General features: G+C 37.1%; 2 protein-coding genes across 4 annotated transcripts in view; one reads left to right on the top strand and one right to left on the bottom strand.

Moving 5' to 3' along the window:
- Positions 1-2,237: 2,237 nt before the first annotated feature.
- On the top strand, positions 2,238-7,161 carry LOC149822391 (ruBisCO large subunit-binding protein subunit alpha-like). The gene is made up of 8 exons (XM_089981288.1): positions 2,238-2,363; positions 2,537-2,726; positions 3,373-3,494; positions 3,725-3,932; positions 4,020-4,165; positions 4,288-4,594; positions 6,156-6,607; positions 6,690-7,161. The coding sequence occupies exons 1-8, from the start codon at positions 2,310-2,312 to the stop codon at positions 6,972-6,974; spliced, it is 1,764 nt and encodes a 587-aa protein (XP_089837414.1). The 5' UTR covers positions 2,238-2,309; the 3' UTR covers positions 6,975-7,161.
- Positions 7,162-17,897: 10,736 nt separating this feature from the next.
- The window catches only part of LOC149822390 (pumilio homolog 1-like), an 80,264-nt gene continuing 71,549 nt past the window's right edge, over positions 17,898-26,612 (bottom strand). For 2 of the 3 annotated variants that reach the window (XM_089981285.1, XM_089981286.1), the window contains 5 exons: positions 23,110-23,322; positions 22,917-23,027; positions 20,129-20,323; positions 18,712-18,886; positions 17,898-18,632 (listed from right to left, as the gene is read on the bottom strand). In XM_089981285.1, the coding sequence (XP_089837411.1) occupies positions 18,595-18,632; positions 18,712-18,886; positions 20,129-20,323; positions 22,917-23,027; positions 23,110-23,322 (732 nt within the window). In that variant the 3' untranslated portion in view covers positions 17,898-18,594. The remainder of the gene's footprint in view (positions 18,633-18,711; positions 18,887-20,128; positions 20,324-22,916; positions 23,028-23,109; positions 23,323-26,612) is intronic. The other variant, XM_089981287.1, reaches the window with a different exon arrangement.

Here is a 26,612-nt window from a genome sequence, read left to right as displayed (position 1 = left end):
TGTTTTTCTTGAAAAAAAATTGGGTTGCTTGCTTGATATGAAAATGAGGTATTTATGTTCAACCATCTTGAAAGTGTAATCATGTATCACAGTTGTTCTTGCCAGTGATTTCCAAACACTCTCCATATCAAATCTAAAAGCAGATAAACATGATGAATCAGAATCACCAACTACTAGAGATAATGTTTATTGCCCTTTACACGTTTTCCTCCTTTTTTGCAACCTGCGCCTCCAATGATTTGTTCCAAGAAATTCTTGGCAATATCGGTATTGTGCTTTTAAAACCCCTCCAACCTTAAATAATTTAAAAGTATCCCACACAACTGAAATTCTTTTTACTTTTAGGGATATATTATTTCATTTCTACATTTGGTTTTGTTCATCCTCTTCAACATTCCACGTGTTTGAAAGGATGATAGTTCTAAAACCAAAATATCAATGTGTTAAAAAGATCAATATTAAGTTCAAAATAAGAATTCAAGAAACAAAAGATCAACACATTAAGAAGAGAGTAAAATGAAAAGCTTAATTTATGTGTAATGTAATCCAACCAAATTAATAGATAGAGATACATGGTAAAACTTGTTTGCCAACGTAGAGATGAAAAGAAAATAGATGAACAGAAAATTGTAGCCCTACCAAAAAAAATAACAATTTAAAATATGTGATAACGAAACATTCCATGTTTACATCTTGGAAACTAGAATGAGTCATGCCCAAAGAAAAAATCACGAGTCACACCTAAAACGATCAGATTATAACATAAGTGCATAAGAGAGCATAGTCAAAGATTTAGATTATTTTTTTTTTTAAAGAACAAATTAAATTCATATATGAATATAGTATAACCAAATCATACTTAATCACATCACACACAATCAAATCACACAAGTACACATAGAGGAGCGGCGACCTGCGGGCTATAGCAGCCGCAGCCAGTGGAAGAGCAGAGTAGAAGAAGAATTGGAAGGCGTATTCGCATAGCTAGAGAAGCGAGCAACTGAGCAAGGAGGTTCAGGCTTGCAGGCTGCAGCCATAGCAGTGGGCTTCAACCCTCCCTCAAACTGCTGAAAAAAATAATATTTAAAAAAAAACAATGAAAAAGGGAAGCAAAAAACGATGGTTACCCGTTTGACTTGTTGGGACAAAAATCAGATGGAATAGGGGTGGCTATTGAATCGGGTTCTTGCTTGAGTTTCTTTTTTTCTTTTTGAAAAATAAAAAATACAACAATAAAATAAGATTAATTAATCAACAAAAAAATATTTTCCCAAATCACAACATTTTCTTCATGGCAAATGAAAAAAGTTTCTAAACGTTTGGACCAATTTCTTTTATCACTTCCTTACTTATAACAAGCAGGGGTGTCAACTGGTCGAGTTAAGCCATACCCGACCCAAACCGAACCAAACCCTATAGGGTTCAGGTATAGTGATAAATAAAAAGATCCGATTAAGACCCGGGTTCAGACTTGAAGGTTTCATTAATACATGGACCCAAGTATAGTTTGTGAAATTTTATACCAGACTCGAACCCAACCCGAGTTTTGATTAAGACCCGTAATTTTTCAATGTAAAATTGATAAAAAGTATGGTTTTACCGAATATGGTCTGGGTCTAGTAGTTTGGGTATGGTTTTTCTTATAGTGGATCCAATTAGACTCAGATTCAGACCCAATACTATACCCAAAAATTAGGTTCAAGTTTGGTTCCACCTGAGTCCGAACCAAACTCGACCAGTTGACACCCCCCTAATAACAAGTGATAATAGCCCTGGTTAGTGTTATTTTTTTGTTTTAAGAAAAATATGACCTCAAAAACTCTATTCTAAAAAGATAAGTAAAATACCTAAAAAGAAATCCGGCACTTGTAGGGAGTCAGAGAAAGAGAGGAACAGTGGAGCCAAAAGTATATATATATATATATATATATATATATATATATATATATATATAGAGAGAGAGAGAGAGAGAGAGAGAAGAGGGATAATGGGAACATCTTATTAGTTCACAGTAAACCATAAATGCATTTTACATATGTAAAAAGGGCCTTCAGCTTTAAAAAAACAATAAATCACTGGCACGTGCGAACGAAGAGAGAGGACGGCTTGCACCTGCACCTGTATCGGGTAGGAACTCCGGTTCTCGAACCATCCAAAGGTGCGAAGCTTCTGGAACCAAAGCCCCACCCCACTCTCTCACTTAAAACCCTAAGGTGAGACACTCTCTCTTCCTCTCTGTATCTTCCACCCACACGAGCATTCTCCAGAGCACGAGAGAGAGAGAGAGGTTGTGTGTGTGCATTTCTCCAATGGCTTCTGCAAACGCTCTTTCTTCCACGCTAAATCTGCGTTACCCTCAACAGGTAAGCCCATAAAATCCACGGAATTTGGCTTCTTCTCCTTCTTCCTATTGAAGTTGGTTCTTTGACTTTTTGTTCTTGAGGGGGTGTGTGTCTCTTGTTAATTCTTCTTCAACTGAGGTGGTTTTGTGCTTTTGTCTTTTGGTGGTTTGTGGGTATGCGGTTATGTTGTGAAGGAGGGCTTGGGGAGCAGGGCGAGGGCGAGCCAGAAGCAGAGGCTGAATTTCAACAGGCCGAACGGAGGGAGGAGGTTGAAGGTTCGCGCTACGGCCAAAGAGATCGCCTTCGATCAGAGCTCCCGCTCGGCGCTGCAGGCCGGCATCGATAAGCTTGCGGACGCCGTCGCAGTTACTCTCGGCCCCAGAGGTGATTTCCTCCTCCTCCTCCTCCTTTTGGGTTATGAACATCAACATGGTCTTCTTGGTTTCACGGATGATATGTCTAATCGGCAGTCTGTTAGCTCAGAGCTTAGCATAATTTGGGAATTACTCTTTCAAAGTTCTGGATTCTTAGTTTCATGCTAAATTTATTTTATTTTATTTTTAAATCTTATCACTGTCGTGTATCAATTTCCTCACTATGTTTACTCTTATTGGGATGTCTGATGCCTCATTTGGTTTCTTAATCTACCCCTTTTCCAAGGAGGTGAGAGCCATGGAATTCATTGGCCATGTTTAATTATAGTGGCCTTGGAAAGTGCTTCCTCTCGTTTGAAAATAGTTTTTGTCCTTCCCCAACCAGATAAATCAGACTACAGCATCTGCCCGGGCCTACAGACATGCCTGGTTACAGATTTTCTAGCTCGAGGAGTTGTGTTGCGAGTAAAAGTTCTTAGGGGCTGGTTATCTTTTACTTCTTTATTTTATGTTAGTTTTACTTCCTGGAATTCCTCGTTATGAGACTGTTTTGCCCTAGTTTTTATATTGTGAGGAAAACTATTGCGTGCACATGTGGTGGCTTACAAATGAATATGGTTTCGAAGTTTGAGATAAATTTGTTTATCAAAATGCAGGGAGAAATGTTGTTCTGGATGAGTATAGCAACCCGAAAGTGGTGAACGACGGAGTCACAATTGCTAGGGCTATTGAGCTTTCAGATGCCATGGAAAATGCGGGTGCTGCGTTGATTAGGGAGGTACATATCTTTTTTCTTCTCTCGACATCTCTACCTGATGTTCATCACGTTATGTATCCTGCTTTCTTCAATGTACCGAGCATTATATATTTATTGAAGATCAGTTTGAGTTTGGGTAGACAGAATTCAGTTTCATCTATTTAATACTTATAACAGATGAACATTTTGGCTGCTTTAAAATGATTTTTAGCAGAATATAAGGATAATCCTTTTTAATTTTACTTTTAAAGGTTGCTAGCAAGACGAATGATTCTGCTGGTGATGGCACTACCACAGCTTCTGTATTAGCAAGAGAAATAATAAAATTAGGCCTTCTGAGCGTAACCTCTGGAGCAAATCCAGTTTCTATAAAGAAAGGTATCGATAAAACTGTGCAAGGATTGGTAGAGGAGCTAGAAAAGAAGGCTAGACCAATCAAAGGACGTGAGGATATTAAAGGTACCACTCATCGTCTGAAATTCCGGATGTCACATTTCCAGGTTTTTTTCTGGTTTTCTGACTAGTAATCTGTGATTTCATTTGAAGCCGTTGCATCCATCTCTGCTGGAAACGATGAGTTTGTGGGGACCATGATTGCTGATGCCATTGATAAAGTTGGCCCAGATGGTGTTCTATCTATAGAATCTTCATCATCATTTGAGACAACTGTTGATGTAGAAGAAGGAATGCAGGTGCTGTTAACTACCCTAAGATTCATGGTTGTTTTGATTTTTTTGTTTTTACTAATTCTGTTTGTTCATCTATTTGGCTTACTTGAGTATGATATCCTATGGTTTATGTGCTGTGGTTGCAGATTGACAGGGGTTATGTCTCTCCCCAGTTCGTTACAAATTCTGAGAAGTCAATTGTAGAATTTGAAAATGCTAGGGTGTTGGTAACTGATCAGAAGATCTCAACCATAAAGGAAATCATTCCTTTGTTGGAGAAAACCACTCAGTTGAGGGCCCCTTTGCTTATCATTGCTGAAGATGTTACAGGAGAGGCTTTGGCAACATTGGTTGTGAATAAGTTGCGTGGCATACTCAATGTTGCCACAATCAAAGCGCCTGGTTTTGGTGAGAGAAGAAAGGCTCTCCTCCAAGATCTTGCCATTGTTACAGGTATTTTTTTGCTGCACACCTAGCAATTTTTTAGTTGTTTTGCAACACTTTCTTACATTTGGTAATGCCTATATCTTGTAGTGATTGATTATCATTTCACACATATCACATTTGAGTCCTGTTTTATTACTTTAGTTTGTCCCAAAGTTGCATTTTGATGCTTATGGTGGGAAATTCTAGTGTATGTGTTAATGTGATTTATTAAACTGTTGGAGATGGACGTAGATGTTCTTATTCCTGCAGTTAGATGTTCTCCTTGTTCTTCTGTATTTTTAGGATAAAGTGAAGCCTGACCATCCAGTCAGCTTTGGATTGGGTGGTCAGGCTGTGTCCTTCCCGTTTGCACCATTAGGTGTTTGCACAGACTGAACATTCCCATCTCTTGGCTATGGGTCTATTTATTGGAGGTTTTATATCATCGGTTACTAAATTATGGATTATATACTACAGAGTGGAGAAAAAAGCAATAGAAGGATTGTTTAGATTGTGGGGCTTGTCCTTTTCTGGAAGCAGAAAATCATCCCTTTAGTTCTGAACTATGTCACACGGACACGCCATATGGGGTGCTGTACCCATGTCGACACGGCAGGACACAGGTACGGGTACTGCATGGCATGCGGGTACGCCACGGGTCGGGTCTAGGTAAATGTTGGGTTGGGTCCATCCCCAACCTGATCCAAAAAAAAATTGGTGGTGTTTGACCTGTGGTCAAACCGTCAAAGGGGTGGGATTAGCGATAAACTCTCTCTCTCTCCCACCCGTCTGGTTTACCCCTCCTCTCTTTCTTTTTTCTGGGGCATTGACCTGGGGGGGGGGTAACGAGAGAGACTCCTTCTTCTTATTCTTCTTCTATATATAGAGAGAGGTATGGGGTCCTCCTCCAACTCCTTCAGATATATAGAGAGAGGCGGTGTGAACGGGTTACAAATTACCCTTTCCTTTTTATAATAAAAGGAAAACACCCTTTAAAGTTTTAAAAAAAATCATTTTACCTCTTTTTCTTTTACAATGTTTTAAGAAATTTCATTTTACTCCTTTTTCTAATGTCATTTTACCCCTTTTTTCTTTTACATTTAAAATACATGTATAGCTGTGTCCCCGTATCCACATTTTTCGAACTTACTGTATCATACTCTCCATACTCATACCCGTGTGACATAGGTTCTGAATTAGATAAGTCTTTTTTTGCTGCCTTTTTGCTAATGAGTACTATAAACTTCTGGAGAGGATGATTGATTCCATTTACCAACCTTCTTGAGCTAAAGATACTATAACATCTTTAGCATTGCAAAACTGTGGTTAACTTCATAGAGCTTGAGAGAGTAATCTATCCGACCATTGCTCTAGTAGTCAGGACAAAAATGGTGTTAGATATTGGAGTTTAGGTAAAACAGCAATGGACTGCTGCTCCTATACTAGCACATTTTGTAAGTTGTAAGAGATTAATTTGTGTCCAACAGATTTCTCAAGTATGTGGTCTTATCCACATGCCACTGCCTTTGTATTATTTCTTTCCTGGGTTTTGTCATTGAATTATGCTTGTAATTTTTTCCCTTTTTAGGTGCGGAGTACCAAGCTAGTGATTTGGGTCTACTTGTGGAGAATTGCACGGCTGAGCAGCTTGGTATAGCAAGAAAGGTGACTGTCACCAAGGACTCTACAACCATAATTGCTGATGCCGCTAGTAAAGACGAGATCCAAGCCAGGATTGCACAAATCAAGAAAGAGTTGGCAGAAACTGACTCCGTCTATGACAGTGAGAAGCTGGCTGAAAGAATTGCTAAGCTTTCAGGTGGTGTTGCTGTGATCAAGGTAGGTGCCGCCACCGAAACAGAGCTAGAAGACCGGAAGCTCAGGATTGAGGATGCAAAAAATGCAACCTTCGCTGCAATTGAAGAGGGAATTGTCCCTGGTGGAGGGACTGCGTTTGTTCACCTGTCATCTTGTGTTCCAGCCATCAAGGAGAAAATGGAAGACTCTGATGAACAGCTTGGTGCGGACATCGTGCAGAAGGTATGACTAACCACCATCATCCTGATCTGAGGCGAACATTTTGTTGATTTATTAGTCTAATTCATGGGTTGCTCCTCTGCAGGCACTGGTGGCACCAGCGGCATTGATAGCACAGAATGCTGGGGTTGAAGGCGAAGTGGTGGTGGAGAAGATTAAAGGAGGTGAGTGGGAGGTTGGCTATAATGCAATGACCGATAGGTATGAAAACCTGGTTGAAGCAGGAGTCATTGATCCGGCTAAGGTCGCACGCTGTGCACTGCAAAATGCAGCATCTGTGGCTGGAATGGTTCTTACCACGCAAGCGATCGTTGTGGAGAAGCCCAAGCCCAAGACGCCAGCTACTGCACCACAAGGTCTAGCTGTGTAAATTAGAGGTATATGTTTTTCAGCTTATCCTTAATTGGGGTGGAAGAGAGACTAATGCAATCGGGAGATTGAGTGGGCTATTGGATGAGCACTGGGGTAACACCCATCTTTGTTACCAGTGTTGTGGGCAAGCGGGATTTTGTTGTTTCCTGTCACTGTTTTAGTGCAAATGAATTTTTCATCCAAAAGGACTCTCCTTTGAATTCGGCTGCATTTGTATTGCAGTGAACTTAGTAGCCTTTTAAAATTTGAAAGGTTTTGCATTCTCTTGATCTGTTAGAAATGTTTGAGTTTGTGGTGCATTATTTCTGCCAAAGTCGAGACCATGATTAGAATGGTAAGTTGAGGCTTAGCAGACTTGTCAGTTCCTGAATCTTAGGGTGCTGCAAACATGAAATCCCCGTGCAAAGAGCTATAATATAGATGGCCATCGTAGCCACTTATCTGAATCCATTGGGTTCCAAATTCAGACCACTCTCTCCCTCTCTCTGAAAAGTGGAGAGGGGAAGGACTGACCAACTTTACTAATGTGTCTTGAATGATCAAGTCCCCAAAGGCACTACAAATACAATATTTAGTTTTTAAATGGTCAATAATATCTTTGGTCAGTTGCCTATTAGTAGTAGGATCAGGCTTTCCACTTACAGGTTTAATAAGCTATGGGTGGGTAACAAGCTATGCTTTCAAGCCCCCAGGTATTTTTTTCGTAGTGGGGTGGGGCCTAGACTGTTAGACGGGTTTGAGGTTCGATTCCTGTGAACCTCACTTCCATGCAAGCCAACATCCAGCATAGGCCTTGAGGGTGAGGGTCCTAGCCTCGGAGTTTAATTCTACTGAGTGCAACTATGTCTTTGAGCCCGGACGCTGTTTTTTGGGGTGATAAACCCAAAAAACAAGCTAAGCTTTCAGCAATAAGCTTGGTGTCAAAATGCTTGGCTCGTATTCATTTATTTAATAGAGGAGTTGAGCTGAAGTATATCTCCAGTCACTTAAACAAGTTAGGGTCAAGCTCAAAATCAGTTAAAAACTTGATAATCTCATTTGTGAGCTTGTTTAAGATATTTTGCTTGATATATGCACCATATGTTAACACATAGCCCGTTGGTTAAGTGTGACTTTGAAATGGAAAGTTCGTTGACTCTTTCATATGACTGAAGTTGCTCCTTGGCCAAGCCATGATCAAACAATTTAAGCTTTGGCTCGACTCGTGCAGCCCCAATCAAAGCCAAGTTTTACATTCACATTCAATCTATGGATCAATTCTCTTGGAAAACTTGATAATGCATGTTTCAGAAATTAAATCCATGGCAAAAATAAATATCTATGATGTTATCTTATAACCAAGAGACCACATGCTACCAACAATAGTCACTGGTCTCCTTATGGGGATTTTTTCGTCCAAGCAAAATCACGCAATAAATTAAAAAAAAATTATTTTTCCTCAGGACAAACTTGGGAAAATGTTGGTATATTTAAAATTTTAAATGTGAGAAAATATTAAATATATGAAAATATTAAAAATGGATATAAGTATATAAATTTTGCATTAATAACATGATAATATTGCTAAAACTGATATTGTCAAAACAGGTTACTTTTTTTTAGATTACGTTGGTTCTTGAAATTCTTGCAACAATATAATTCCAATGTTCATATTCAACAGTGCTTCGTATTTCTATCTTCTGTAAGCTATCATTGCAAATCATCTCTTCTCTCTCTAGTTAAGACAAGAAAAAAACCCCACCATCCACTGCACCTTGGCAGGCCTTTAGTTAGTAAAACCCTTGAATAGAGATGGCAGTGGACCGGAGGAAAACGGGTCCCCACCCCACCTCGCCCCATTTGAACTGGGGATGGAGGACATGAAACAAGGATGGAGGCGATGATGAAGGTTAAAATCAAAACTGGTGCGAGGATGGAGGCGGGGATGGACTTATGCTTTTCCCCGCCCCATCCCCGATCCCCATTAGTAAAATAACTAAATTGCCTTTAGGGATAGCAGTGGACCAGGGAGAAACGGGGCTCCGCCCCACCTCACCCCGTTTAGACAGGGGATGGAGGTTAAAATCAAAACCCGTTCGGGGATGGAGGGCAAAATTTTGAGATGGGGCAGGGGTTGAGACCTTGTCCCCTGCCCCCACCCCAGTCCACTGCCATCCCTACCCTTGAGGTTCCCCTGCCCACTGACGAATACACTCAGCTTTAACCTTTGCAGCAAAGGGTGCTGTCTGTGGGTTACAATTTTGTGATGTCCTGTCAAATTGGCGACAGTCAGATCAAATGAGACAAGCCATCTCATTTTTACAAACAAATAAGGTACCTTTGAATAGAAAATAAATGAGAAATAAGGATAGATCATGAATTGCTTTGTTAAAAAACAAAGAGACTTCCTTAACCAATTTATTTACAGAGATCAACCATGTGGAGCTTGTTCGAGTCTTTTTGAAGGTTCGCAAAAATTGACCAATTGCAGCATTGCAAATCCACTTTCCTAATGCGAGATTTATACACACGCCCACCATTCAAGAATGCATTTCCAAATCGAGTTCTGATTTCTCAACGTTAAAAACCTAGCATAACTGATAGTTGTATAAGAGATATATTAGATGTCTTTGTCTAACCTCTAACTACGGTTTATAGCCTTCAATTACAAGTTTTAATTTTTGTCAATCGACAAAAACATTTTTGTTTGTCTTGATTTTGTGATTCCATCCGATCTTCGATTTCTCATATAGAGAAGTATGTAAACTGTAGAAAGACAAGTTCCTTGTTCCAGTTTAAACATAAGTGCTGATTGTTTTGATCTAATTGAACCTCATAAACGTGTTGAGCATCTTCTAAATAATATGAACGGACTTCGGGATCATGTTTTCCTATGAAAAAATACAACCCTAGAAAATATCGCTCATTGTAGGCCGTTGATTTTTGAAGCCTTATAAAAATATAAACCTTATCATAATCAGGCAATTCGAAAGCTCATTCCCGCTAAATCCTGTGGAGTGTGGACATGGTACCATGCTCTTGTTGCTTGAGACTTTCTAAACTCGCCCCATGAAAACAGTGAAAAAATTCCATGTAATTTAGACATGGACTGGATAGGGACTAGGGAAGGGAGGTTCCCGCCTCCCTGTGTGGGCACCTCTTTTCACCAGGTGAAGCAGAAGCCTCCCTGGAGGCAGAGAGCACCCACAGAGTTTTATGCTGCCAAGGCGATGATCATAGGTACACCTGAAACATGTCTATTTTGAAGTCTTGTTATATGTCTAGTTGGTCTGGGTTGAGCCAATAAGAATGTTAAGGGGGCTGCCCAAAGTGGGTTTGGTTCACAATTATCGTGGTTGGGTTTGCATCAGAGGTGGCGGACAAAGCGGATGCCAGGTGATCCACATCCAGATGGTAATTAGGGTTAGAGTTGATAAAAGGGAATTAATTGTAAACGAATGTTCATGGTTTGGGATGTAATGGAAATGGAGGATAACCCCCTTGAAGTGGCGGAGATGGAGGCCGTTCTCGTTCTCTCTCTCTCTCTCTCTCTCTCTCTCTCTCTCTCTCTCTCTCTCTCTCTCTCTCTCTCTCTCTCGCTCGCTCGCTCGCTCGCTCGCGCTGCATTCATAGCCATCTAGCTGGGATTTTTTATTGGAAAATGATCGTACGGGTAATTTGATTTAATTTCCTAAAAACCTTATAATTTTTTATATTCTCCTAATGTTCAAAATTGCAAATATCCGACATCGTTAGGACACTTTTACCCTTCGTAACTGTGAATTTAGGCCTTTTTACGATAAAATTGTGTCACTTCGGCTATCACTAACACCCATGTAAATCCAAAATCACAAGATTTTTTTTATGCGGATTTAGACCTCATAAACTCTCATAAATTTATTTGTGAAATTTCAGTAAAACTGAAACCACTAAAATCGCAAATATCCTACTCTTTTGTATATACATTAATATTTCACATAATTATATTTGTGTCTCGCAAATATCTTACTTTTTCGCGTATACTTTCAGAAATCACATAAATTTATGTGTGAAACACTTACCACTAATTTTACAAATAGCTTACTTTTTCGTATATATTGAACGCTCTCGCATGAAGTTATTTGTGAATCTCCAGATATCACAAATATCGTACTTAAATATTTATGAAATTATGACAAATATCTGATATGTGATATTTTTTATTTTTTATAAATTTGTTGAATCATATATAAACCCATTGTAGATTTTCGCATATAACCCAAATAATAATAAATGTAAGCAAATAGACATTCAAATCATTTAAACATTAAAATGATTTGAAAGCATATAAAAATATAAATAATGATGTTATATACAAATCATTGAATGGTGCTTTTAGTTTGAACATTCAACGGTGGTTTTAGTTTAAACATTCATCAGTGATTTTAATTTTACATTCAAATCATTTAAACATTCAACAGTGATTTTAGTTTTATATTCAAATCATTTAATTAATGGCATTATATACAAATCAATGACAAACAAATGACTTTATATAAAAATTTATTCATAGAAACATTTAAATGACATTATATACAAATCAATGAGTTATAATGTATATATTTGAATATATAAAAAAAATAAAAATTAATCAAATGAATTTCTACAGTTCAGAATGTTATGATTATCGAAATAATAGCTCCTCGATGACCTTATTTGTGTTCTCTAGAAGGCCAGCATGAGTACATATCATATCCTCTTGAGTACGTACTATATTCTTCAGTATGTGGATTTCTTTAAGTGTAAGAGCCAACTCTCTCTCCAATCCACTTATGGTCTTTTTGTGCTTCTTTCCAACTTTTTTCTCCTCGTAAAAGGCCCTCTTTACTGTTGAAAAATATGCAACCTATTGAGCGGCTACAAAATTGTCATTAGTGGCACATTTCATGGATGGCAAGTATACATCTTTGCCGCCTTCACGCCAATCTTGAAGTTCAGAGAAGAATACCGTGGGGTAATCCTTCGTGGCATGCGATAGAAATTTGCTAACTGTGTGAGGGCAACTAGTTGGCTGTTGAACAAATTTAAACTTCTGAATGACTCGATTGGCCATTTGGCGCTCAACTTCATTTATGGTGTGCATTCAAATGTCCTTTCTAGCGATGTTTGTTGCCCCCACAACCACAACAACATTCTCTTCCTCCTCCAATGCGTCTTCATAGGAACACCAGTTTACCTATATTTTTTTTATGGTTAGGGATACATACATGCATTTATTATAAATATATATATGAAATATCAATAATAATACTTATGTTTGCCCTAATCAACCTGTGAAGCGATACAACGCAATCGACATGTGAAATGCGAGGACCCACCAATCTTCGATCATGGCCCTCTTCGTTGCATGACCGACTCTACATTACAGCACGTAGAAATTCATGGGCAACATCACACATCTGCGGCCTTTTAATGGATATGTGTTCCCATATCCAAACTTGCATAACAATTATTAACAAGGATTAATATATAGTATGTATCAAAACACAATATGTAAGTATATGAATAACTACAAATCAAAAGTTTAGGTAAATTAAAGGAATAAATACCTCCAACCAACATCCTAAAAAGGTTTTTTCTTTCGCTCATCATGCTACTCAGACTTGCATATAGGTGTGCAAGTGCAACTGCTCCCCATATGTATTAATCAACGTCATCTAGGTCTTCCAACAATTTGATGTACGATGCATGGACAAACTTCTTATCAGTGTCAATGAATAAGCATGAACCAAAGAAGTATAGTTTTGCCTTCATCATTCTCACCTTACTCAGATTATTATAATTGCTCCTAAGCCATGAAAACTTAATCTTATCAGCTTTGAACACATCATAATCTGCTTGCAAATAAATATCACACTAATGCTTAAAATTTTCTCACTATTGTCTACTATCTGGCTCCCTGTGGCACTTCAGTCTGGTTATTCGTGTCACGTCCTCCAACGTAATAGTCATCTCAAGATCTTTGAACTGAAATATGTTGGTTGCCTGATTTCAAAACTGCACAATGGCCTCTAAGAGGGGGTAATTGATGTTCCATAGTGTGATCTCTAAGAAATTTTGAAAATTAATTCAATCCAACAACGCCTTCATTAGTGTTACAAAATATTGGGGTGCTTGGTTCCAGTAGAACTGATGCATGCAGGATATTAGCTATTATAAATCAATTGGCTAAGAATCCTGTAATCTAAATTAATTTTACTCTAATAAGTCAATTTCAATGAATTTATGTATAGTAGCAATATATATATATATATATATATATAAATAAATTTAATCAATAAAATTAGTCAATTGTAGTGATTTTTTATATGTTGCACACATACGTGACAAACTAATCAATTGCATTCATGTATAGTAGCAATAGATAAATATATATATATATATATAATCAATGAAATTAGTCAATTATAATGAATTTCTAAATATTGCACACATATATGACAGACTAATCAATTGCATTAATGTATACTAGCAATATATATACACGAGCAATATATATACATCAATTTAATTAATGAAATCAGTCAATTACAATGAATTTCTACATATCCACGAGCATCGAACCTTCTTCCTCACTGCGACCTCTTCGTTGAAGCATGCATTTTCTCTTGTACATGGAAAGCAATATTAGACTCCTGAGTGATGCTCACATCCGACTCAGCCATATAAACCTCATTTACATCTATTCGTGAGGAGGGTCCACATTAACCTCAACCCCTTAGTCAAGTACCTCCTCCACCCTCTCACCAATCCACTAGAGGTGGCCACATCTCCAACTTCATTTATCTAAGCATTGAGGTTAGCAACAACCTCATAGTCAACCAATGAGTCATCCTCCCCCTCCATGGATGCTTCTGGGATGAGAGATAAGATTGTGCTTACAAACTGCTCAATTTTTTCTACACATTCTTCCTTAGATACATGCCACTTTGAAATTTGTAGTTGTTCACTATACTACAATTCATGTTTTGCATCCAGCTCATTGCTTGAACACAGTTGTATGTGATTATTAATGGTGCATTTTTTGTAAAAGATGTCAAACACTCACATTTTTAGCAATGGATGTGGCTCCCTCTCTACCCAATTATGCACACTAAGTCATGCTTCCAAATTATCAAGATGCCCCAGTTTATAGTTCTTCGTTGGCTTTTGTTGTTGTACTTGAGAAATTTCAGATGATGTGGGTGTAGTCTGCTTCTTCTTATTGGTCATATTGTATTAATAAACAAATTCAATTTTTTATACAATAACAATATAGGAAATATTAAACAAGCATTGCAAAAAACAAACATATTTGTGTTTCAAAAAGCAACAACAACAACAACGCCTTCATCCCAAACAATTGGAGTCGGCGATATCAACCAAAAAGAAAATCATTTTGGGTCCTCCACGTTAATCCTTCTCCTCCACTCATTTCTATCCAATGTCATGTCCTCGGTGAGGTTCAAAGCATTCATATCTTTTCTTATCATCTCCATCCAAGTTTTCTTAGGCCTACCCCGACCTCTTTTAGCTAATATATTTTCCCATTTCTCCGTCCTTCTAACCGGAGCATCATTAGGCCTTCGCCGAATATGCCCAAACCATCGTAAACGATTCTCACTCATCTTATTTTCAATGGATGCAATGCCTACCTTCTTACGTATTTTCTTGTTCTGAATCTTATCTTTTAGTGTCTTTCCACACATCCATCGAAGCATATGCATCTCAGTTACACTCATTTTTTGAAAATGATGTCTCTTGGCATCCCAACATTTTGTACCATATAGTAAAGCGGGTCTAATTGTCGTCCTATAAAACTTTCCCTTCAACCGCAATGGCATTCTACGATCGCACAACACTCCAGTTGCACTTTTCCATTTCATCCACCCAACCTTTATCCTATGATTTACATCTCCATCAATTTCTTCATACTTTTGAATGATAGATCCCAAATTATTTGAAACAATCATCCACCGGTATTTCTTGCTCACCAAGCTTCACTACACTCTCATCACTACTTTGTTGCTTACTAAACCGACATTCTATGTATTCTGTTTTACTCTTACTCAACTTAAAACCTCTTGCTTCCAAAGTTTGTCTCCATAATTCTAACTTAGCATTAACCCCAGCTCTAGACTCATCAATCAAAACAATATCATCAGCAAACAACATATACCAGACACATTTTCTTGAATTTATCTCGTAAGTTCATCTATCACTATAGCAAAAAGGAAAGGGCTTAATGCAAATCCTTGATGTAACCCAACCGTTATAGGAAAATTGTTTGTCACCCCTCCACAAGTGCGGACATTGGTTACTACTCCTTCGTACATATCTTTAATTATACTAATGTACTTGAGAGAGATACCTTTCTTCATCATTGTCCACCAGAGAACATCCCTAGGTATTCTATCATATGCCTTCTCCAAATCAATAAAAACCATATGCAAATCTTTGATCCCCTCTCTATAACTCTCAATAAGTTGTCTAAGAAGATGTATAGCTTCCATAGATGATCTTTCAGGCATAAAACCAAATTGATTCTCCGATATCATGACAACCTATACTCAATCACCCTCTCCCAAAGTTTCATAGTATGACTCATGAGTTTTATACTACGATAGTTTGTGCAATCTTGTATATCACCCTTATTCTTATAGAGAGGCACCAAAGTACTCTTCCTCCACTCATTAGGCATCTTATTTGTCCACCAAATCTTGTTAAAAAGATTTGCCAACCATACTAAACCTTTCTCACCCAAGCATTTTCAAGCCTCCATAGGTATACCATCCGGGCCAACTGCCTTTCTGGATTGCATTTTCTTCAAAGCCTCTGCAATTTCTTTCTTTTGAATCTTGCGCATGAAGTCACGATTCATCTCATGAAAAGGAATTGAGAAGTCTTCAAGATCCTGGGCATGCCTTCCATTAAATAGCTTATCAAAATAATCTTTCCATCTCTCCTTAATCTCCTCATCTTTAACTAAAACCCTTTGCGTTGCATCTTTGATACATCTAACCATACCCAGATCTCTCGATTTCATATCTCTCATCTTTGCAAGCATATAAATATCCTTTTCGCCCTCCTTGGTATCCAACTTGTCATAGACCTCCTTATATACCTTATCCCTCGCGTTTCGAACTACTTTTTTAGCTTTCTTCTTTGCTACCATATACTTCTCCAAATTCTCATTATCACGACTCTTACTTAGATTTATATAACACTCTCTTGTGTTTCAAAAAGCATTTAAAAAAAAACATTGTGCTTACCAAAAATATTAAAACAATATTTTATTTTAAGCCAAAAAAAAGAAAAGTGAATATTGTTTCATTCAGCTGTTAAACAAAATAAAACAGTGTTTGATTATGTCGTTAAACAAAAGAGAACATTGTGCTTACCAGAAAAACATATCATCAATCGTTCAGCAGTGATGAAATGCCTATGATGAATAGTTGCCCGAAGGGAAGCAAGTTGGGGACAAAAGATAAAAAAAAGCCTAAATTATGCAAAAAATAATCAGGTTGGGGACCACAACGGGTTTATATATGACTCAAAAAATTGTAAAAAATAAGAAATATCATATATTTATCATAATTTCACAAATCTGTAAGTATGATATTTACGATATTTGAAGATTCACAAATAACTTCATGCGAAAGTGTTCAGTATATACTAAAAAATAAGTTATTTGCGAAATTAGTGGTAAGTGTTTCACACATAAATTTATGCAATTTTGAAAAGTATATGTGAAATAATAGGATATTTACGAGAGGTATTTCACAAATATATTTATGCAAAATATTAATCTATATGCGAAAGAGTAAGATATTTGTGATTTTGATGACTTCAGTTTCACTGAAATTTCGCAAATAAATTTATGTGAATTCATGAGGTCTAAATTCGCATAAAAAAAACTTGCGCTTCTATATTTAAGTGGGTGATGGAGATAGCCAACGGGCAATACAATTTTGTCACAAAAAGGCTTAAATTTATAATTGCGAAGGGTAAAAGGGTCCTAATGATGTCAAATATTTATGATTTTGAACATCAAGAGAATATAAAAAATTGTAAGATTTTTAGAAAATAGTCAAATTACCGATATAGTACGGTCATTTTTCAATTTTTTATAGCATTCAAAGGGAGGGCTGTCAACAGCATGCTAAGAAGCGTGGCCATGTCTCCAATCTCGGACATAGTTTTTCCATATAAAAAATGAAAAAAAAAACATGGATTCTCACAATTTTTATGCTTCTGTGCAAATTAATAGATTCTCTTAAGTTTTATTTCTTATCTATGTATACTATATTACTATAATAATAATATGATTTATACTACTATTTATAAATAGTATAGTTATAACGAATAAAAAGTTAATAGCAATAGTATCATATGGTTTTGTTACTGTTTGTTTTTTTAATTGTTTTTTCTCCCTCGGTTGAATCTAAAATTCTGAAGTATTTATTTTCACCCAGAATATATACTTTTGATTTTCACAGCTCTAACAAGTTGGGCAAGATACTGCCATATGTACAAGATGAAAAAGATACGTTGGGCCAGTTCCAGTTGCACCATCTTAGCCTATAAAGCACTTTTAGGTTTGAATCCCACCAAGGGAATATGGTCCACAACAGAAGCACAAGAAACCATTTGTGTTTTCCAGTCAACCACAATAGTCTCAATGCGCCAATCATCAACCAGTGATGAGAAGAAATCGAGTTATGAAGGCACCAAGAAATCAAATACAAACAATTCAAACATGAAGATCAGCAATTCATATCAGCAAACAATAATATTCTTTTCACATTTTTTATTTTTTGTGAATGCAATTTTACAGATGTAATCTACAACCTTGTTGAGTAAGAACCAGGTTTTGAATTGTATTTGTGATGCATGTAAGAATTCCGCAACTCAAAAAATCATATTTTTACACTGAAAAAAGCATGATTCAAAATGTGATCCCTAGCAACCAAATCATGTCAAATACATTTATGAGGTCAGATTGAATCATGGCAAACATGCATCCATCAGTTTGGATTTTTCTGTTTTCATTTTGCAAGCGCGGCCCACCCTCAGGACCCAACCGCCAATTTCCATGTTGACAGCTCAAGCACTTTTAGCATTGAACCAAGCAATCTCATCAGCAACAGCATATATGTCGAGGAAAAACTTTATTCATAATCTGGTAAAGTATGATAAGGACTCGAATAATAAAACCAGCAAAACCGAACCCTGTAACTGGTGCCACCTTGCTCAAATTTTTCTTTACAGTTAGGTTACCGTACACTTATCTTTACAACCTGTAAAAGTTTTTTACATGTATCTCAAGGAACAGACCTTGAGAATCAACACCCTGTGCTTTCTGATCCTAAGCACGGCCATCATAACCGTCATTCACTTGAATTACAGACTACAAGATATACACAACATGGGAAAGCTTATTTAAGCAGGCCTACCATTTACACAATTAGTCTTATACCTACTGCCTCTGACTACCTCTCATCTTCAACCTACCAAAAAAATAAAACAGAACATGGAAGGGAGAAAAAAAGAAACCCAAGCTGGTTCTGGATAGCACCAACCATATTTAGCTGTACAAGGTCTTCTGCTCCTGTTCATATTCAGGGTGCTTGGGAAGTTGATGCTCCCATGCGCCTCTCTGTTCATGTATAGAACGATTTCAACAACGGCTTTAAGATTTTAACCGAAACAATCACATACATTTAGGGTGTCATTACCTCCATTAACTATGAGCTTCTCCACACGAGCAACAATATGTTTCCCGTAAGTGTACCTCTTTAAGGCGTTTAAGTGTACCTTGATTCGGGAGAGAATTAATTCGCGTTGTTGGTCATCACAGGTATCAATTACCTTCTGCACCACATAGTTTGCAAACTGATCTTTCATCATAGCCTGTCAAATAAAGCACATGTCAATATCCACATTCCTGCAATTAACCAATCAATGTAGCTGTTACAAATACAAATTGAAAATTTGTACACATTTTGCAGAAAGCTTTTCCAACAATTTAAACAAACAACCTATATTAAACTGAAACATCAGAATAGGGAATGAATTTTCCTGAGAATCGTTTCTCAGTGAAGCTTCTTGTTTTAAATCCTTCTTTGACCTTAACCATATGAATGAAAATTAGCAGTCTATGCATGGAGAGTTTACACAATGATCTTCAGGAGCTGTCAATCAATCAATCCAGACTCTCACCCTCCACTTAGACTAGAGGTGGGCATCGAGATTGCTTCCAGGTAAATTGGTTGGGTCAAGTTGTGGCCAAAATCAGAGTTCACTAGTCCAGTTTGGTCATTCTTCCCATTCAAATAAATGCCTCCATGAGTTTCAGTCTGGACCTGTCTAAGTGATGAGTTTGTTTGGACCCAGAGGCTCAATTGGGTCCATCAATACTTTGCCAACCAGTCATAAACATTTTAATATTTATAGGAAAACAGAAAACTAATCTGGGAGAATGTAAACGTAAACAGCTAAACCAGACAGAACATAGAAGTAAAAACTATGGGTTTTCAGCAAGCCTAGACCGGAAAACAACATTAACATCCACCTCTTGGATAAAAGATGCATCAAAATTCATCTTGTCGAAGAAAAGTGCCACAACCACCTATAATACAAGCAGATTAAAATCTAAAATGTAAGTTTCTGAAAAAAAGGATGCCTTCTTATTAAAACTAATGTCAGCAGCAAGGAATGTCCATAAAAGCAATACTATGTTCTATAAATGCACTTGGTCAACAATATGTGGAGATGGGGAATGGGGGATGGGACAGGTTTGGGCTGCAAGTGCAGCCTAAAGCCCAGCTAAACCAAAGCCTAACGCAGCCCAACAACAAAATCACATTAGCTTCTGTCTGGTTCATTTTTTTCCAAATGGGTTCCAACCCGGCCATGCCAGGCCAAAGTCCAAACAAAAATTACATGCTACATGACATGGGCATGGCTGTAGATATGAGGATATACCCCCCACTGTGCAATGAATGAACCCATGTAAACACACATCATGAAAGCAAGCAAGAATGGATGCACACTCACAGGCACACAAACATCATCATCATCAAAGCTCTGAACATACAGACAGCCATATCATATATTCACATTTACAAAAGGGGTCACTGAAAATTAGTGGACCTGTAAAGGTTCGTTTTCATCTGTGGACCCAAGCATCTCATTCACCAGAAGCTGACGTTCTGCAGGACCACCAAAAGTTAAGCACTTTTCAACAACATTGGATGCAAACTTCTGTTGACTCATCTGGACTATCTGCCCAGCCAGTTTTTTAATTATAGCAGGACGTTCGTGAGGTTTTCCATGCTCTATCACATGCTGTAAATTCAATTCACAAGATCAGTAAGCAGTGACAAGAAAACCACTACCTAAAGGAGATAAAACCTAACAAGAATAACCAAAAAATGGCATCTGAGCTACTTAATATATTTAATTATAGCATTCTCAGATGTTCTATTACAACACAGATGCATCAGAGCCAGAAAGGCATCAAAGGCATCCCTGCATGTAAAACAGTCTAACTTTGCAAAATGCAAGGACAAAACACCACAAACAATGGATATTTGCTTCTATCTTTTTCATTCTATTATGATGCCTTCCATTGTTTTAGGAATGTCGTTAGCATAGAGCAAAATGGACAGGCATCAATTATTAGGACCAACCCATCAAGAGGTTGAGCAAAGTTAAGCAGCAGGGCTATTATTTTTATGGAAAGAACCTGCCCAAGGTTTCAAGACCCTTTGAGTGGGATTCCCTGATTGGACAGTGAACCTTGGAGACCCTGGCCTACAAAAGGTCCCCACCAGGATTTATCACAGACACCAACACGGGGAGTTATGCGGGACATCTGGGAGAGCTCAGACAATTGTACAAACTCTAGCCGTGTGGTGGTCCCATGATAGGCAGTCAAGCAACAGTTAAATTCCACTTCATAAACATGGCTTAGGAGACAAGCAGCCATTAATCTAATCTCATTTTGAACCACATTCATCAGTAATCTCATCATCTGATTTAAAATGAAAAAAATATTGAGTCAAAGGAAGAATTTGATATTTGAAGCAAATATAGGATGATAATCAAGTTCCAATGCAAATCACTGTTCAGTGCATACAAACTAAAATATATATACCATTTTTATTTAGCATATGCTCAAGAATTTACATGAAGCATCAATCTTAATTATCCAATTACAGGAAGGGCCAGTCTAGTTTTCTAATATATTGAAAATATCTGACACAGTCAAATGGCCCAACATGATGTGACTACTCAGTTATACATTTCTTGCAAATCATCAAATACAAAAAAAAAAAGAAAAAAAATCCTCTACAATTATGCCAAGCACTGAAATATTAAGAGCCTGATAAATTCAAAAATTGAGGCAAGTATGAAGATTGAGGACAAAACGTGAAGAAAATACCAGCATAAATGATGAAACAAAAACACTCGATATAAGCATGAAAACCACAATATTTGGACATATATACAAATATTATTGGAGGCAAGTACCACCAGACTGCAGTTTACTTGAAATCTTATGACAAGTGGGTGGAAAACCAATGAATCTAGCCTTTGTATAAAAGAGGCAATAAAATGAGCTTAGCCAAACTTTCAACAGGAATGACCTACGGCATATGTCATATAGACATGGACATGGAAACATGACAGGACACAAACACAATTTGAATGAAACATGCACATGCAAAACTGGATCACCATGACAGAGCTCTAGCAATAAATATTAATAATAAGTCCAGGTTAAAAATGAAATGTGTTAATAATGATAGACTTTAACAGAAAATGTGCAAGTAACCATGAAATAAATAAGCAAGATCATTTAGGAGAAAAAAAAAGCTAAAGTGAGATATGGTGCTGACCATGCCCAACACAGGTTTTACCATGTCCACAAGGTGTCATGGTGTGTCTGTTTCATGCCATATTGACGCAGGACACATGATATCAATGGCATATCATGTTGACAGAAGACAGAGAGTCTAAGTGTCCGTAAAATGCAGGAAATGTCATTGGTCTGTGTATGATATTTTAGGACTAACAAAAATATTTAAGTGACAATCTTTCATCATCAGCACATATTAAAATCAATGTATATTGCAGTACAGATTATTCACTGCATTAGCAAACCAGAACTCCAACCAAATCTCTATTTTGGCTTTTTTGGCACAAGAAAATGCTGATCCACAGGTTCACATTCTACCATGTTAAAAGAGAATATTTAAGGTTTTAGGTAGCGATCTGTAATTATGACAAATAAGATTGACTCTTTTTGTAAACTAATTTTAACTAATCCCTTTAAGAAGGGATTAGGGCTGAATGAAAAATAAGAACGACTCTCTCTCTCTCTCTCTCTCTCTCTCTCTCTCTCTATATATATATATATATATATATATATATATATATATATATATATATATATATTTCTCTCTTCCCGCCTGTGGATAGGCTGGTCGCTGGATTTAGGTCTGGCGACCAGGCCCCTTTCAGGCCTGATTTAACATACCATATATATGTTAACGACCTATGATTGACTGCAGTACAAAACTTGTTGATCAGATCAGAATAGGATCCATTTATATTTGCATAGCATCATCACCAGGTAGTGTTGCATTAGAAAACTAGAATTTAAACCAAAGATTTTTTTCTTTTTTGGCACATGAAAATGCTGATTCATGGATTCATATTTTACCATATTCATATTGATTTGGTTCAAGACCTATGATCATTACAAAACTAGTAGTGTGTTGATCAGAGCAGAATAGGTTCAACCATAATCTGTTTCAAACCCAAACAATGGACAGAATCGGTCAAATTAGTGAAGAATATCCAAACGAGCCAAAAGATTTATATTGAGCTGGAGAACAATAATACAGGAAATCTTAGAATGGAAAATACAAACCTGTACAACATAATTTCCATATTGGTCTTGTGCTAAAGTACATACAGATTGCAGGATTTCTTCCATCATTATTTGTTGAGTTTTTGAATCATCACAGTGCTCCAAAACCCTCTGTTAGTAAAAAAAAACTCAAGTTAATGAAGAACTCAGTATAGGAGTAGAAAAATTGATAAGGAAAAGACTGCTCCAGCACCTGAATAACCCGGCAACCATAAGGATGAGTGGACAATGTCACAACCTGCCCATAGAAGGATGAGATAATAAACTGAATACTTTCTTGAGGGACACACTCAATACACTTCTGGATGACATGGTTGCCATTCTGATCACGAACACATTGCATAACATGACCATCTAGTTCTAAAACCATTCGAGTCTGGTACTCCACATCCACCACCTCGAAAGCCTGTAAGATCCAAGTCAAAGAGAGAATACATTCAACAATTTTATGCATTAAACAACTAAGTTAACTAACTATCCAAACAGAAATTCTTGAATCAAATATGACTGCACATACGCTGCACAAAATAAATCAAGGTGAACACTTTATGGATGACTAGTATGTTTCAACGGTCTTCTTTGTATTGAGATAATTTCATTCACTGCCTGTGAATCCTCAAAAGAAATGAGAAACAATTTGCAACTAACCTACATTTTATTACCTCAACAGTACATATAAGGCAGTAAACCAGAAAAACCCTGTAAGACTTAGCAAGACTCCATTAAATTGAACCTCATGAGAAAGACAAAAATGCCCCGGCTAAGACAGTAATTGCCAATATCACATTTGCCTAAGGAACATGAGAAGCTTTAAAGTCAGTACTGAGAGGAGAGAAATTAAGGGTATGTATGGTTGTGTTTTACAAAAGTGGAATGGAATCACATGAGATTTGGAATGGTATGAGATTCAAAATCATGTGATTCCAATTCTCATGTTTGTTTATTGTGAGGAAAGGATTCAAAAGCTCGTCGGACTTCCGACGAGCAATTGCCTTTCCCCCTCCTATCATCACCAATTGCAGGAAAAAAAATGACAACCCCCAAACAAAGGCAGTCCCTGCTTGACTCTCAAATGAGGAACAGTGTATTGGGATGTGAGGTTTTGGGTCTGGATCCAGATTCAGACCCAAGTTGACACCTTTGGATCTTTGGGTTTTGTTTGTAACAGTCATGTGTTATAACTCTTTCCATTATTTCCCCTTTTTATGTATGTTATTGGGTATATTAAATAGAGGTATTACTGTAATATTTCATAATTAATGATATAAAGAGACCCACCACCTACCAAGGGTGTGAAAAAACAGTTTTCTGCAGCCTCCTATTCTCCTATCTCCCATCTTCCTTCTTGCTCTTGGTGACTCGTTCTGATTTTACATGGTATCAGAGTAGTGATCTTCCACCAAAGTAAGTTCTGAAAGATTTTGGCTTTTCTTCTTTTCTCATCTATTCTTCTTTCCCGTGAATCGTGTTTTTTTGTTTCCTCTCTTTTCTAAAAGAAACCCTAGCCGTGAGTCCTTTTTTGTTCATCATAAACCCAATATCGCGATTTCTTGATTTTTTTGGATTGACGTCACCCATATCAGTTTTTCAAGAGACATGATAAAACCCAAAGCGACATTTTTTGAACTTTGGATTTTCGTTCCTTTGCTGTTAATAATATAATATATAATAAAAAAAATTTGTCCCCTCTTTCTTGATTCTCCATCTCCTTTGTTTCTGTTTAATTCAGATCTGAATCAAATCTCATTTACTATTTTGATATTCCCTTGATTATCCATTACTTTTTCTCATATTTATTTGAAGTTGCCTTTCATTTATTCGTTGCTTACAGTATTTATTATTTGTGATTATCTCTGAACTGCGACCTGAGTCTGTTACAGCAGCATCACTTCTTTTCTCTTAAAACTTCTTGAAATGGATTTTTTGTCTCCTATTCTATCAGCAAGTTTTCTTAATCAACTCTTTTATGAGAAACTGACTACATTCAATTTTCTTACTCGGAAACATCAAATAATTGCCTTTATTCATAGCCAAGATCTTTTTGGACACCTGGATGGATCAATTAAAATCCCACCAGAGTTTATTTTTGCAGGAAGAAAATGATGAAAAAGGAGTTGTGGTCGACACAGTGCATGTTCGGAACCCAGATTATGTTTCTTAGATGAAATGCGATCAAGCACTAGTTGCTTATATCACGTCTACCTTATCACAGGAGATCTTGATGAGAATTCTTGATGACTGTACAACCATCAAGGTTTTAAAACTCGCCGAGTCAACTCGGTGACTCGGCTCGGCTCGGCCCTCCAGCGAGTCAATCCGGCAGGGTAAACTTGACTCAGCCGAGTTCTGGGATATTTGAAATTTGATTTCTTGGGTATTTCAAAATAACAGTTCAATAATAAATAATAAATTACAAGACAAAGTTCAAAGATACAATAATCTATCAATTTTTATGTGTTGATTAAACATATTGGCAAAAAAAATGATTCAAAGATCTAACAAAAAAGTGAAGCATACACGTATCGGTGCTTGTACTTCATGTTCTGGTGTTGGGTGCCATTGAGTGTTGTTTTATGAACACATATCATATCCTTCATTGTATATAAAAATACATTTTTGTACAAAGTCTGTATTTTCTTATCTTCATATTCTTGTGAATTTCTCTATTTGCAATCTTAAATACACCTCTCACTTTATGCACTCATATCATATCCTTGATTGTATATACAAATATATTCTTGTACAAAGTTTGAAATTTTGTATCTTCATATTCTTGTGAATTTCTTTTTTTGCAATCTTAAATATACCTGCACCCACACCTGTGCATAACAATATGTACCCTGGCATCCTTATTTTTTGACAGAAACACCCATATCATACCAGTTGTGCTGATCTTGTATAGTATGCTTGTACATGTTAAAATACATGTAATCTATATATATTTATATATATAGTTTAATATACCCAATAGGGGTATTTTAGTCATTTCACAAGTACCCGATAGGGGTACTTGTTATTTTCCCCTTTTTGTATTTATTTTGCACTTTCTTTTTTTCTTTTTTATTTTAGTTTTTTACCCACATAAGGGGCCCCACCATTGAGTCGATGGGAACCCCAACGGTCACATTTGTGACCATTGGGGGCTCCCAACGACTCCATGGGGAGCCCCCTTTGTGGCACTTCTTTTTAGGCCATAAGGCCACCCCTCACTCCCTTTCTTTTTGTATATATAGGGGTGTCCCCCTCTTGTATTCTTCACTCTTGAGAGCTCTCTCTTTTCAATAAAAGACATTTATATTTTTATGTTGTGTTGTCCCTTTGTGGATTTGGGTGTCATCTCTTTTGTTTGTCCATTGGTGGACATTGTAAGTGCTTATAGCACTCTTTGTTTTTCCGCATATCTCATTACATGGTATCAGAGCCTTGTGTATGCTCTTGATTCTTAATATAGCTTGGTGGACATTATATATACTTTGTTCGACCGAGTTGTTGGCTTCGAACTTTTTTCTGGGACTCATTATGTGTTGTCCTCATCCCTTCAGAAGCCTTTGTGCCTGGGGGCTCGTGTACGCACGTGCATCCTGATCTATACCTAGTTTCCTTAGACTGCGGTCTAGGCAGATCACCTCCCTATGAAATTTCGAGGACGAAATTCTTTTAAAGGAGGTAGGAGGTAAAGCCCTGGAAAAAAAAAAA

The sequence above is a fragment of the Nuphar pumila genome, chromosome 11, assembly GCF_984573655.1.
Source record: "Nuphar pumila chromosome 11, dmNupPumi1.hap1.1, whole genome shotgun sequence".
Lineage (NCBI taxonomy): Eukaryota > Viridiplantae > Streptophyta > Magnoliopsida > Nymphaeales > Nymphaeaceae > Nuphar > Nuphar pumila.
Note: the sequence above shows the minus strand (reverse complement) of the source record. Positions and strands in the feature narration are given on the sequence as shown.